This window comes from Acomys russatus, chromosome X (genome assembly GCF_903995435.1).
Source record: "Acomys russatus chromosome X, mAcoRus1.1, whole genome shotgun sequence".
NCBI classification, from domain to species: domain Eukaryota; kingdom Metazoa; phylum Chordata; class Mammalia; order Rodentia; family Muridae; genus Acomys; species Acomys russatus.
In genome coordinates, this window is record NC_067169.1 from 280,985 (window position 1) to 295,953 (window position 14,969).

The following is a 14,969-nucleotide window of genomic DNA, read 5'->3' on the forward strand; positions in this document are numbered from 1 at the left end:
TCCACCCGCCTCTGCCTCCCAGGTGCTGGCATTAAAGACCTGTGCCGCTGCCACCACCTAACTGTAACAAATAATTTCTTGTTTTTGAGAGAGGCTTTCTCTGTGTGGCCTTGGCTGTCTTGGACTTGCTTTGTAGAGCAGGCTGACCTTGAGCTCACAGCAATCTGGATCCGAGTGGCTCTGCCTCTGGTGTGCTGGGATTAAAGGCGTGTGCCGCCACGCTCGGCTGTAACAAATAATTTTTAAACACTGTTTTTTCAAATTTTAATTTTTAAAGCTCTAGCAGTTAAAGACTCATGCAGTAAAGGGTAAATGCCAGGTAGAGTGTAACAAGTTTGGAGTGTTCCAATGTTTGTCTTTGACTGTCTAGACTATAACCTTGGTTTTTTTCTAAGTATCTGTCAATGATCTTTTTAGGTATTGGCTTAGATTAGCCAAGATTGCAAGGCTATTCTTTATACATTAGATTCTATTAATTTAAGTTATAGCCAGACATTGCTATATACTTTTTCTTTGTAAACTACCTCGGTTGGCTTGGGGTTAGGAAATGCATCTGTCAAGCATACATTCCTGTAGCCTAGATGAGCCATTTTCACCTGATTGAAAAGTTGCTGTGGATTGACTGTTTTCCGGTGACTGTGGAGTTAGTTTGGATGGTTCTAAGTGCTGGTTCCATCTTACCTATGATTAGAAGATCCATGCCTCTCTACCAAAATGAAGGAGCCACTCTACAGTGTCCTAGAGCCTTAGAGACATATCTCCCAGTTTGTCTCACCCAAGTCTGCCCCCTCTCATAGTAGCTTGCAAGATATGCCTGTCTGGTAATAAAAATATCTGTAGTGTTTCTTCAGCACTCCATCATCTATCTATATGTTATGTTTTGATTCTTTTGATAAGATTTTTCACATTGTAACTTTAGCCTCAGTTTCCAGGGTACTTTCCTAACAATTGTTTCTTTGTTCTGCCTCTAGCCAGGTAAGTTTACCACCTACATAATAGGATGAGTAACTCAAGAGGTAGAAAGAGATCATGTCAGAATAAAGCAGAGACAGTGGGAGTGTTCCGGGCCCTATGCCTGTAACCTGAACTTTGGTGGTTAGAAGGGTAGTGCTTCTTACTGTTTAATGAGATTGCTGAGGATGGTACAGTTCTTTTTGTTAGGGTGTGGTGTGTGTGTGTGTGTGTGTGTATGTGTGTGTGTGTGTGTGTGTGTGTGTGTGTTTTAATGGGCATAGAACCCAGGGAAAGACAAGTACTCTAGCAGTGATCCTCACCCCTAGCTCCAACCTATAATATTTTTCCTGCTAGGAAATATATCACACTATTCTAGAAGACGCTTTATTTTCCTCCAAGGACAGAGAACTTATTTGGGTAGGCTCTGTGTTTGAACTTACTCATGGGAAAGTATTAGCTTTTAATAATCTATTGAGTTGATTTTTATTTGCTCAAAAAGTATGTGTTTGATATGTTGTCTTGCTGTGTACCCCCGATTGGCTCAGTACTCACTATGTAGTCCAGATTCGGCCTCACACTAATGGCAGCCCTCTTGCCTAAGCCTCTTAAGTGCTGTGATTGGAGTGTGCACCACTATGGCCGGTTCACATAACCTTATAGCTGTATGGTCTACTTATTTATTTATTTACTTGATCCTGTCTTGCCTAACATTTCAAAAGACTTATCTGGAGCAATCACTTGTCTATACTCTTGATTTATTAAAAAAACATAGTAAAAGATTCCTGCTATATTTGTACGAGGTTCATGATGTTATCACTCAAGAATATTGTCATAGGTGTTGTTATTCTAACATATGCTCATAAGCTATATAAATATAGAACTATAGTTTGTATGCATGTCTCTGATTGCTTATTTCTTTTTAATTATAGGAGCCTATGGAGTTGTACTTAAATGCAGACACAAGGCAAGTACATGATTTTTACAAGGGAAAATATGAATATATTTCCACTGTTTTGAAAGTAAAGCACTGTTCTTTATTTGTGGGCATATAATTAAAATTGTCTGATTCTGATAGTAACTCTTAATGAAATAGGATTGATTTGTAAACCCAGAGAAAAGGTAACTTTTGGGGTAAACATGATCATGGTAAGTGATCATTAGCTTTTTTCCCCACTCAGATGCTATGTTTCTAAGCCAATCTATTTGTGTATAGGTGAAAAATTGTCTAATGTAAAGAAAGAGGTTGGATGGAAAGAAGGAAGCAAGACAGTTACAAATGAACAAGGAGTTTTGTTGTATGATTTTTTTTCATGTACGCCCAGCTGATTATTTGGTGGATTTCCATCTAGGTTTTAAAAGGTAGTGAATGGGCAGATGTTTGGCTGTGTACTGGGCTTTGGGATAATACTGCATGTTTATAAGTACTGGCTATAGTTTATCACTCTCAAAGTCAACCTTATTATAGGCTTTTGACTACAGCAACCGTAAATTACTCATAAAGTTACTTGAAGTTTCATAGCTGTTACTTGGTGAATTCATCTTACTCGGAGACTTCCTTTTGTTGTTGTTGTTATTGTTGTTGTTGTTTTGAGACAGTTTCTCTGTGGCCTTGGCTGTGCTGGACGCAGGACAGCCTCAACAGCCCCTTTGTAGACCAGGCAAGTCTCAAACTCACGGAAATCCACCTTCCTCTGACTCCTCCTCCCTGAGTTCTGGGACTAGAATTATTAGAATGTATCCAGTCAAAGTATTAGTATTTGGCCTCCTGTTATGGCTTTATTATTTTGTGATATTTTTTTTCCTTTTTAGTGATGCAGTTTGGATCTGAAATGAGTTCAACTACTGGACTCAAAATGTTTAATCATCTCAAAACATGTAATCATTTGAATCTATCATCCATCAGTAGTAATATGTATCTTTAAATAATGAAAGCTTTTTATGTTGGCTTCTCCTTATAAATAGTTGTTGCCTTCTGATTTTAGAATCCATTACCGTACGGTTTTGTGTTTTACAGTACAGACCTTTTTTTTAATACAATGACTTCTTAATTCTTGAATTTGAATGTTTGAATTACTTTTATGTTGCAAAGTTATCTGCAGATCTTTGTCAGTAACTAAGCCTCAAAATTGCTTGAATGCTAGTGGCTCTTGATTAAGGATGATTAAGAATTTAAAATAAGTGCAATCAAAATAAATTTAGTACATTGACTATCTTGTTAAGAAGCATTACTTTAGTTTGAAATCAAACAAATGAAAAGTTCCCTGATGAAATGCTCTTTTTAAATGAGTTTCCTTGAGTCATAATAAATTTCCAAAGCTAAAACAATTCTTGGATGGCTATTACTTATATATAAAAAAAAAAGGGTGTTAGTTTCTGAGTTAAAGCTGACTTTTTTGTGAACATATTATGCCCCTGTCTGTTATGACTATGTTTTGTACAGCATTGTAATATAGAAACTTCAATTTTTAGTTGTGAGTTTTACTTTTTTTTTTAATTATTATTCTTTAAAACAAGGCCTCAAAACTCCCAGACTGGCCTCAAACTGACTGTTTAGCTAGGAATGGATGGCAATAAACTTCTAATCACCTGCCTCTACACTAGAGTGCTGGGATTACAGTTGTGTGCCAACACAGTCAAGTAATGCAGGGTTGGGAATTGAACCCAGGGCTCCTGCGAATAACAAGCAAGTATTCCATGAAGTGAGCTACATCTGTACTTAATCCTAGTGGTGGGTTTTAAGCCTTTAGGATTTAGGAGATACAGACATGCCTGGCGCACGCACGCGCGCGCGCGCGCGCGCGCACACACACACACACACACACACACACTATTTAATTATCATATATATGTATATAATTTTCTGCTAGTCTTTGTCATTCATTGGCTAAATTTAGCCTTTGTTGATTTCTGGGAGGAGTGGTTTGAGAGAGGGTCTCATGTAGTTTAGCCTGCAGTTAAACTTCCTGTGTAGCTGAGGATGACCACAAACTCCTCATCCTCCTGCCTCTACCTTGGAAGCACTGAGCTTACAAAGTATGCACTGTCATACCTAGCAAGATGCTATTTCATTTATAGTAACCTCGAGTTAGTTTTCAGAGTAACTATTTTCATATAGACCATAAAAGGCAAGAAAAGTATGGTATTCATTATTCCTATCATATGATATTATAAGTATTCATCCTTGTAATTCAAAGTGTTGTATATATAGTCAGTAGGAATCACTGTTCACATTCAAAATGGATTTCCCAAGACCAGAGATTGCCCACTTCTAACAGCTTTCCTTCAGGCCTATATTGCTAGTATTATGTATTATCAAAGCCAAATATATATAAAGACAACATTTTAACAAGTAAATAGAAAGATAAAAAGAAAGTACTCCAGCTAGAGGTGTAGCTCATTTGGTAAAGTGCTTACCTGGCATACAGAAAAATCTAGGGTTACTCCACAGTATAGCATAAACCAGGCATGGTGACACACACCTGTAATCCCAGCACTTGGGGGATAGAGGCAGGAGAATAAGGAATTCTAGGTTTAAGCCAGTCAGCCTGGGCTTTGCATCTAAAATATATCTTTTCCTGCTCATCACTAAATGAGAGACTCAGATCAGCATTCAAAGTATTGTTGCTTTTCTCTTTCATGCATCTATAAAGATTATCACAGGATGGAAATTTTAAAGCATAAATTAGTACCTAACTCAGAATAATATGAAACTCTTTTTAGCTTTGACAGCTGTTTAGTCATTTGACTTGCTAGAGTATATCCTTTTCCCAGCTAAAATCAGACCTTCAAATCTATGATCCATTATATAAAAATAAAGACTCTGATGTGCCTCCTAGGATTTATCCTTTAGAATCAAATGAACAGATTACTATGGAGTTCATGTTATAGTTAAAATATATGTAATCTTTATTTTGTTCATTATATGAAAAATAGTTGTGGCAATATATTTGCATAGCCAACATTATTTACACCTATATGATTATTTATACAGTAGGTCTATTTTTAACCATAGATCAGCCATTGTTATATATATATAAACATATATAATTAAATAGTTCATAATATATTATATATCTGAGCAAGTATGAAAAAAGTCACTTTATATCTGTGTACTGATAAGAGGTTTAAAGGTCAAATATGCCTTTTCTTTTCTGAACATAGCTATTCCAGGCCAAAAACTATGTTTGTTTCTTATAAACTTTTTTTTTGAGGTTATAATATGGGGTTGGAGAGATGGCTCAGTGGTTAAGAGATTATATAATTACATCATTTTCTACCATCCTTTTTCTCTGTTTAGACACTCTCATATACTACTCTGTGCTCTCTTTCAGACTTACGGTTTCTCTTTTCATTAATTGTTTTGTGTGTGTGCGTGCGTGCGTGTGTGCACATGTACACATGAGTAGACATACAGTCACACACACGTGTGCAAGCACACACACTCATGTAGATACAATTTAAAATAAATTAAAACATGTTAAAAATAAATTTTGTAAAAAAAAACTAAAATAAAATCTTATAATAAACACCACATATTAAGCGCTGTCGTATACTAGACACTCTGTTGACATTAAATTTCCAGAACAGTTCTGTTTTTGCCCCCATTTTACAGGTAAGAAACCAGTAATAAGTGGGCCATAGAAGAAAGCCATGATCATGTATCTGTTAAGTGGAGAAACCAGGCTTTGTTCTGCCCCCAGAAGTAGCTAACTTGGGAGGAAAATGGAGTTTTGAAATGATAGGATGCTTACATGAGGGAGTACAGAGCTGAATGAATGGGCTATTGAAATTGGTGAGTCTAAAGGAGTTTGGAACGAAGGAAGATCTTGAAACATAGTATTCATCAGTACTCTAAAAACTATAGGACCTTGGATAAGGATTGAGAGGCCTCTAAAGTGAAATGATCACGAGATGTTTTTCATAAAAGTAGACGATTTAGAATGTGCCATTTTCTTCTTTAACATGTTTTAAAAAATGAGATTGTAGTAGAATTGACTACAGAATTGATTGTAGGGGAATTGACTAAATATTTGCTAGTTGTGTTGACTAGTATTGTCTCAATGTGACACAAGCAAGAATCATCTGGGAGGAGGGAACCTCAATCGAGAAAATGCCTCCATAAGATCCAGCTGTAAGACGTTTTCTTAATTAGTGACCAATGGGAGAGGGTCCAACCTGTTGTGAGTGGTGCCAACCCTGGTCTGGAGGCCTTGTGTTCTATCATAAAGCAGGCTGAGCAAGCCATATGAAGCAAGCCAATAAGCAGAACCCCTCCATGGCCTCTACACCATCTCCTGCCTCTGAGTTCCTACACTTTCTGCTTTTGATAATGAACTCTCATGTGAAATTATGATTGAACACTCCTCCCCAACCGTTGCTTTTGGTCATGCTGCTTCATCACAGCAGTAGTAACCTTAATACACTACTAACAAATCTGAGGAGACATTCTTAATTGTTTATTACTCAATTGTCACAGCTTAACATTTGTTATAAGGCTTCATTGTTGTTTTTTACATTTTTTGAGATATGAAGTGTATTGTTGAATAAAAATGGCCCCCATAGGTTCATACTGAGAAGCACTATTAGGAGATGGGGCCTTTTTGGAGTAGGTGTGGCTCTTTGAAGGAATTCTGTTACTGGGGGTAGGCTTTAAAGTCTCAGATGTTCAAGCCAGGCCCACTATCTCTCTCTTCTTGCTGCCTGGGGATCTGGATGTAGAACTCTCAGCTACCCTCTTTTATGTCTGCCTGCATGCCACCATGCTTCCTGCCATGAGGACAGTGGACTGAACCTCAGAAACTATAAGACAGCCCCAATTAAATGTTTTTCTTTATAAGAGTTGCTTTGTGGGTATATTCCAAGGAGTGGGATAGCTGGGTCTTGAGGAAGCCCTATTCTCATTTTTCTGAGAAAGCGCCAGATGGCTTTCCAAAGTGGTTGTACTAGTTTGCATTCCCACCAGCAATGAAGGAGTGTTCCTCTCTCTCCACATCCTCGCCAACATGTGGTATCATTTGAGTTTTTGATCTTAGCCATTCTGATGGGTGTAAGATGGAATCTCAGTGTCGTTTTGATTTGCATTTCTCTGATGACTAACGAGGACGAGCATTTCTTTATAAGTGTTTCTCGGCCATTTGATACTCCTCTGTTGAGAATTCTCTGTTAAGTTCCAAGCCCCATTTCGCAACTGGGTTGTTTGGTTTTGTGGTGTTTAATTTCTTGAGTTCTTTATATATTTTGGATATTAAACCTTTGTCAGATGACTATCCCACTCCTTGGAATATACCCAGAAAATGCCCTACCACACAACAGGGACATATGCTCAACCATGTTCATAGCTGCTCTATACATAATAGCCAGAACATGGAAACAGCCTAAGTGTCCCTCAGTAGAAGAATGGACTAAGAAACTGTGGTATATTTACACAATGGAATACTACTCAGCTATTAAAAACGAGGAATTCCCAAAATTTGTGGACAAGTGGATTGATCTAGAAATTATCATAATGAGTGAGTTCACCCAGAAGCAAAAAGAGACAAACGGTATATACTCACTTATATCAAAACACTAGTCCAAGGGATACATACCATGAAAATCTTTACTTACCAAGAAAGTGGGTCAGAGGAGAGGATATCCGATTGAGACTTTAGGCAAGAGTAGCATGGAAGAAAGAGGAAATAGTAGGACCCACAGGGTCCTGGAAACCTACAAGAAGAACTTTATGACAGGCAGATCTGGATCCTGGGGTCCTCCTCAAACTAAGGCACCAGCCAAGGAGAATATAGGCAGTAAGCTTCGAACCCCTACCAAGACCTAGCCGACGAACATGATACTCTCCACCGTTGAGTGGAGAGTGAGATCTGACTCTCACACGAACTCTGGTGCCCCTTTTCTGACCATGTCCCCCAGATGGGGAGACCTGGTGGCACTCAGAGGAAGGATAGCTAGTTACCAAGAAGAGACTTGATATTCTGAGAGCATATATAGGGGGAGGAGGTCTCCCTCGGTCACGGACATAGGGAAGGGGAGAAGGGGAGAAATGGGAGGGAGGGATAAATGGGAGGAAACAGGGGAAGGGCTAACAATCGAGATGTAATATGAATAAATTAATAAAAAAAGATTAAAAAAAAAAGAGTTGCTTTGGTTGTGGTGTCTCTTCAGAGCAATAGAAACCCCAAAATAGTGTGTGTCTTCATAATGTATGTAATCTAGGCTTCCTGAAACTCACTATGAAACCCAGGCTAGCCTTGGTCCTCCTGTCTTAGCCACCTGAGTACTGGCTTGAGCCATCTTGCCTGACCAGATTTCATTGTTAGCAGCATACTTTTTCTTTTCTTTTCTTTCTTTCTTTCTTTCTTTCTTTCTTTCTTTCTTTCTTTCTTTCTTAGTTTTCTCACCTTTCTGTTTGTCTTTCTCTTCGCTTTGCTTCCCTTCCATCCCCCTCCCTTCCTTCTTTCCTTTTTCTTTTTTTCTTTTTCTTCTTCTTTGTTTTTGTTTTTTCCAGACAGGGTTTCTCTTTGTAGCCTTGGCTGTCCTTGACTTGCTTTATAGAATAGGCTGGCCTCAAACTCACAGAGATCAACCTGCCTCTCCCTCCCTGAGTGCTAGGATTAAAGACCTGTGCCACTGTGCGCTGCTTCTTTCTTCTTTTTGAGCTAGTGACTCATACTATAGCACCGAGTGTCCTAGAATTCACTGTGTAGCTTAAGTTGACCTTAAAGATGTAGCAATCCTACTTCATCCTTCCAAGAGGTAGTAGGATTCAGATATGAGCTATCATGCCTGACAAAATAAAACAAAACAATTTGTGGGCTTTTTAAACATCAAACTGTATTAAGGAAATATTTGAGGGAAAGCCAGTGACCAATCACCAATTTTATACTTTTTTATACTTTGAGCAAACAGCTGCCACCTAAAATCATTCAGTATTTTCTACGAAAATGAAACTAACTTATTTCTTTTTTCTATTTGTTTGGTTTTGTTTTGAGACAGGGTTTCTCTGTGTAGCCCTGGCTATCCTTCAACTTACTATGTAGACCAGGATTGCCTCAAGCTCACAGAGAACCTCTTGCCTCTGCCTCCAAGTAAGTGTTGGGATTAAAGGTATACCACACCATGCCTGGCTGAGTTGGTTTTTTGTTTGGTGTTTTGTATTTTTTGTTTTTTGTTTTGTTGTTGTTGTTTTGAGACAGGGTTTCTCTGTGTAACCTTGGTTGTCCTGGACTCACTTTGTAGACCAGGCTGGCCTCGAACTAATAGTGATACACCTGCCTCTGCCTCCCAAGTGCTGGGATTAAAGGTGTGTGCCACCATGCCTGGCCTACTTAACTTGTTTTTTAAACCACATTAAATAAAGAAAATCTATTTCTTTTATCTTTTAGTTTTAGGCTTCATATGTGAATTACAATTTTAAAACAAAACATGAAAGAGATATACCATGTGTGTCTTTCTGGGTCTGGGTTGCCCCACTCAGGATGATAGTCCCTGGTTCCACCTATTTGCTTGCAAATTTCAAGATTTCCTTGTTTTTGATAGCTGAATAGTATTCTAGTGTGTAAATGTACCAGAGTTTCTTTATCCATTCTTTGGTTGAGGGACGTCTAGGTTGTTTCCAAATATTGGCTTGTATGAATAAAGCTGCTATGAACATAATAGAGCAAATGTCTACATAGTATATAGTCACTTTATAAGTGGATATTAGCCCAACATAGATGTCCTCTGAGATACCCCACCCAGCAGGGGATCAGAACAGATACTGGGACTTGCAGCTGCATTTGGGGGAAAGAGCTGCAAGTTGTATGGCAGAAATGGGGCATGGAAGGGAGGTTGTTAGGAGCACTACAGGGAGAATACCAAGGCTGATGGAGCTGGACACAATAGGGCCTACACAGAGTGATGTACCAACCAAGGACAGTACAAGCAGAGGACTTGGACCCCCTGTTTGGGTGTAGCTCATTCCCCATATGGGGAAGAGGTAGGGGGAATGGGGGACTATCTCTGACACAGTCTCTGGTGCCTGGGATTTGATCACTGCCCCTTGGTGAAGAGGCCCTGTGGGAACACAGAGGAAAGGGATACAGGCTATCAAAATGAGACCTGATAGGCTGTGGTCAGATGGTATGGGAGGAGGACTCCACTTATCAGAGGTCTAGGGCAGTGGAATAGATTAGAGCCAGGGGCTAGGGGAGGTAGGAACAGAAAGATAAGAGGAAGGACATTACAATCCAGATATAATGTGAATAAATTATAATAATAAAAAAGAGGAAAGAGATAATGGAGTCAAGTAGAATAGAAGTTTTTTTTATTATTTTCTCCATCCTTGTTTTCCTTTTTATTTAAATAAATATCAAAGTTCCCATTTCTGTATATATTTTTATTACTTAAAATAATAGAGAAGCTTAGGGTTTTAATAAAGATTATAAAAAAGCTTGAAATAATTTTGCACTTTTCATCATACTTCATTTTAAAGGATTTATTCTCTTAAATGGCTCTCCTAAATTTACTGCAGGTTGTGGAGATTAATGAGATGTTACTGGACTTCAGGCTTGGAACAAAGATAATAGGAATCATTAATAAAGAAAAACATCTTTTGTCCTTTTTTAAAGAGGCACTCATATGGAACCACTAGTTCACTTGATTTCTGCTCTTGACCTGTTTTTGTTGTTGGTGGTGATCCAATTAATTTTTTGAAATACTGCAAGTCTTTCATTAAAATCTTACTTCTCTGTAGTTATGTGTTATATTTCAGAATCTGCTAGTCTTTACTTATTTATTTTTGTAACAATGTAGTATATTGGATCTCACTATGCTGTACAGGCTGGCCTGGAACTTGTGGTGTTCTTTCTGCTCCAGTCTCTGATTTATGAGAATTACAGATATGAGCAGCCAAGCCCATCTGCTAATCTATTGCTAGGAAAAACTACCCATATTCCTATACCAACAAAGAAGTGTGTCTTATTTTCTAGGCAGATATGGCTTCTTTAGGTAACTGGAAGAATTGGACCTTTTCTTGCTTCCTGGTCGCTTTAATGTTCATTGTCCTCATCTAGATTTGGTTTTATGTTTGTTTCTTAGTTACTATGGTAAAGACATACTCATTAGAAGTCCCCTTAAGCTCTGTCTACACTGAAGAGTTTGCCTCATTCTTTTTTTTTTTCTTGCTTTGTCTTTTTATTTTTCCCTTCTGTTCCTCCCTTCCTTTCTTTTTCTTGCATTTAGTCCTGACTGGCCTGGAACTTGATATGTACAGACCAGGCTGGTCTCTGCCTGTTCCTGCCTGTCAAGTGCTGGTATTAAGGCCTGCAACACCATGCCTGTCCCTGACTCAGTTTCTAAAACATCCTTTCCACCCTCTGTAGAGTATTTGTTCCCCAGGCTACTTTTCCAGTTTACCACATTCAAATGATCAGGATCATCCTGGATCCCTTGTTAGGGACCAAGTTCAGCTTTTCTGTCCCACCTCTTTACTCAGTTTCATTTCAATCAATGTCATTATTTATTAGGCACTTCTAGGGTGAGTTTTAAATTCCTTTTAATGCAAATCATGACATAATTAGTTCAAAGACAAGAACATTCTTTTTTTCTCTCTGTCTCTCTCTGTCTTTCTGTCTCTCTGTCTCTCTCTCTGTCTGTCTGTCTCTCTCTCTCTCTCTCTCTCTCTCTCTCTCTCTCTCTCTCTCTCTCTCTCTCTCTCTCTCTCTCTCTTAAGATCCTGTCTCCAAAAACAAACTAAATTCAATAAGAATTTGTAGGTGTGGGTTTTTTTTTAACTATTTAATTTGGTTATTATGTCTACCACCCTTCTCCACCCCAATCCTTTCCAACCCCAAACACTAGGAAGAGGAGAAAGAAGGTTAGAGAGGAAATGGGACATAGACTTCTTTAAAGTATTTCCTGCTGATTAGGGGTGTTGGGGTTCTAGGGGGCAAGTCCAATCTTTGTTGTCAGAGTATCTCTGGGTTCTGCTCATCAAATCAGAACAAGAGCAACCAGGAGCAGCAGGGGGAAGCAGCAGCCTCCCTTCTGAGCCCCTCATTCCCTCTTGGGGCTCTGGCATTTATCCCCTCTGGAAAGTTCCTAGAATTCCAAATGTCACACACTCAAAGAAACTATCTGCAACTGGCAAAACCACACATTCTTGCAGGAGAGTGGTAAATAAATCATAGTCACCTGCTGTGAAGCAGCTGTGGACAATCTGAAGCAGCACCTGGGATTAAAACAAAAACATATTCACATAACACAATAAAATTCTCATTACAAGAATTAATTCTTTTGAGAAACTAAGTTCAGCCTAGCTAAATCGACACATGTAAGGTTACATTTTCCATTGTTAGGGAGCTTAAATGTCGTTAAGGAGGTCAATATGAATCTAATAGAAGATGGCAATTGAAAGGATAGTGTGAAAACCTTTTTCCTGCTAAGTTCTCTATTTAAGCCTGCTTATGAAAAATTCTTGTCAGAAATAAAACCATAAAAATTACAGTATTTCCCAGTACTGCTTAAAACAACTACAACAATGTTGAGAATAGAATTAGGAAGCAGCGCCATTAGCTGATGACATCATGAATGAGAATGGTGTAATGAGAAACTCTTTCACAAACTCTGGGGGCCTAGAATCCTTGTAGTAATAATATCATGGGTTATAGGACTCAGATGGCACACTGCAAACTTGACCATAGGCCCTGGTCATTTCCTTTAAATTTAAGGGCACCATATTAGGATGGGTAAGAAAATTATCCTGAGGATGTAGTCCGGGACTTACAAACTACCACATATGGGCCAAATCAGGCCTACAATCTATTTCTTAAATAAAGTTTTGTTGGAACACAGCCATAGTCATTCATGTGTGTTATTTCTGTGGATGCTTTGGGTGATACAGTTAATGAGCTGTGTATTTTCATTATATGACCCATGAAGCCTGAAGTACTTAGCATCTGGCTTTCACAAAGTAATTTGCTTATTTCTGTAGTTAAGCAAACCCTAACTAGGAGAATATGGTGGGATAGCATAATGGTCTCAATAAACCAACAATCTCAGTTTTCTGTTTCTTTTAGCCCAGGGAATTAAAGTTAATAAGGTTGGGGATATCCACTGAAAATATCTTTTCCTTTTATTTTGGGTAAATTCTTTAAATGGTTATATGGATAGTTGTGTATAGTTACCTCTTCCCTGTATTAGTCATCAAGCAAAGAAGTAGAATGTTCTGGGAATCTAGCATGCAGAAACATAATAACTATTCATGCTTGTCTAATCAACGGTTTGAATGGCTGTTGTTCCACGCAAAGATGAACAAAGCACAATGCACTCTCCTTGAGAACGATGAACACAGTCTTCGATTAAAAAAAAAAAAAAGGACATTCTCACAACATGAAGAATAAAATTCTTTTGAGAAAAGCAATTTCTTGTTTAAGTCAAGTAGAAATAAATATATTAATAGGACATAACAATAACTTCCACTTAAAGTCTCTCATCCATGTATTGTGTTAGCTGTTTTACCTCCTAACTTTAATTTAGAAAAAAAAATTATTCTTTTAGTGAGGGAAACTGATGCTTAAATAGTTTAATGTCCTAAGACCCATTCAAGTTGATTCTTCATAGAAGTGGTAGTTAAGACATATTTTTGCCCCTCCCCATTAATATAAAATTTACATTATGTAATTAACCATTTTCAAATGCACATTTCAGTGACATTGCGTACATTCACAGTCTTTCAGATTTCAGAGTATTTTTCCATTCCCCGAAAGAAAACTCCACATTTTATAAGTGTAAACTCCCCATTTTAACTCTCCTCCTGGCATCTGGATTTGCTCTCTGTACCTATGGATTTAGATATTCTGAATATTTGATAGGTGAAATTGTATGACTTGACTTTTTAATTTGCTTTTCTTTGCTTAACAAAGTTTTTTGAGCTTCATCCACATTGTACTCTGTATCAATGCTCCATTCTTCATCTAGCCTGAATGGCATTTTGATATATTGCTTGCATTATCATGTTTGGCTTATATATTTTTAGTGGATGGATGCCTGGCTGTATCTACCTTTTGATTATTGTGAATAGTGCTGCTATGAGCATTCATGTACAAGTATTGGATTTCAGTTTTCAGTTCTGTAGGGTGGATACCTAGGATGGAAAGACTATCATATGGAAATTCTATGTTTAACTTTTCTGAGGAACTGCCTAACTGGTTTCCATAGCAGCAGCACCACTCTATATTCTCACCAGCAATGTACACAGGCTCCAGTTTTTCCATATCTTCATCTTATTTCCCTTTTTAAACATTTTAGCCATCTCAGTGGATGTAAAGTATCATTGTTTTGATTTACACTTCCCTAGGACTGGTTATGATAAACATCTTTATGTACACTTACTGGCCATTTGTATATCTTCTTTTTCTTTAAAAATATTTATGCTGATTTATTTGTGTGTGTGTGTGTGTGATGTATGCATGTCTTTGTGTGTTTGAGCATGCGTATGTGTACACATGCAGGTGTTCATGCATATAGACACATGGAAGCCTGAAGAAGGCATTAAGCATCCTCTTTAATCATTCATTCTCTACTTGTTTCTTTGAGGCAGAATCCCCTCCTGTATTTGAGGCTTGTGTCTTAGCTAGGCTGGAAGCCAGCAAGCCCCAGTGAGCCTCCTGTGTCTGTCTCCCCCAGAGATGGAGTATTAATAAGCTTTTGTAGGAATGCCTGTTTCTTCCATGGTTGTAGGGATTGGAACTCTGGTCCTTATTGTTGCACAACAAGTACTCTTAACCACTCAGCCATCTGTCTAGCCATTTGCATATCATGTTTAGGGAATTATCCCTTCAACTCTTTTGCCCATTTTTAAATTGAGTTGTTTTATGTTGGTGTAGTTGAGTTGGAGTACAAATTTCTCATCAGGTATATGATTTGCAAATATTTTCTCTCATTCTGTAGGTGGCCCTTTCATATTCTTGTTAGTGATTTTGATGCACAAATGCTTTTAATTTTGATAAATTGTTTACTTAATGTGTATCCCTGGCTTG

At 38.0% G+C, this 14,969-nt stretch overlaps 1 protein-coding gene across 4 annotated transcripts in view; it reads left to right on the plus strand.

Annotated features, from left to right (window-relative positions):
* The window catches only part of Cdkl5 (cyclin dependent kinase like 5), a 170,553-nt gene that overhangs the window by 63,125 nt on the left and 92,459 nt on the right, over window positions 1-14,969 (plus strand). For all 4 annotated transcript variants that reach the window (XM_051141721.1, XM_051141722.1, XM_051141720.1 and 1 more), the window contains one exon: window positions 1,884-1,918. In XM_051141721.1, the coding sequence (XP_050997678.1) occupies window positions 1,884-1,918 (35 nt within the window). The remainder of the gene's footprint in view (window positions 1-1,883; window positions 1,919-14,969) is intronic.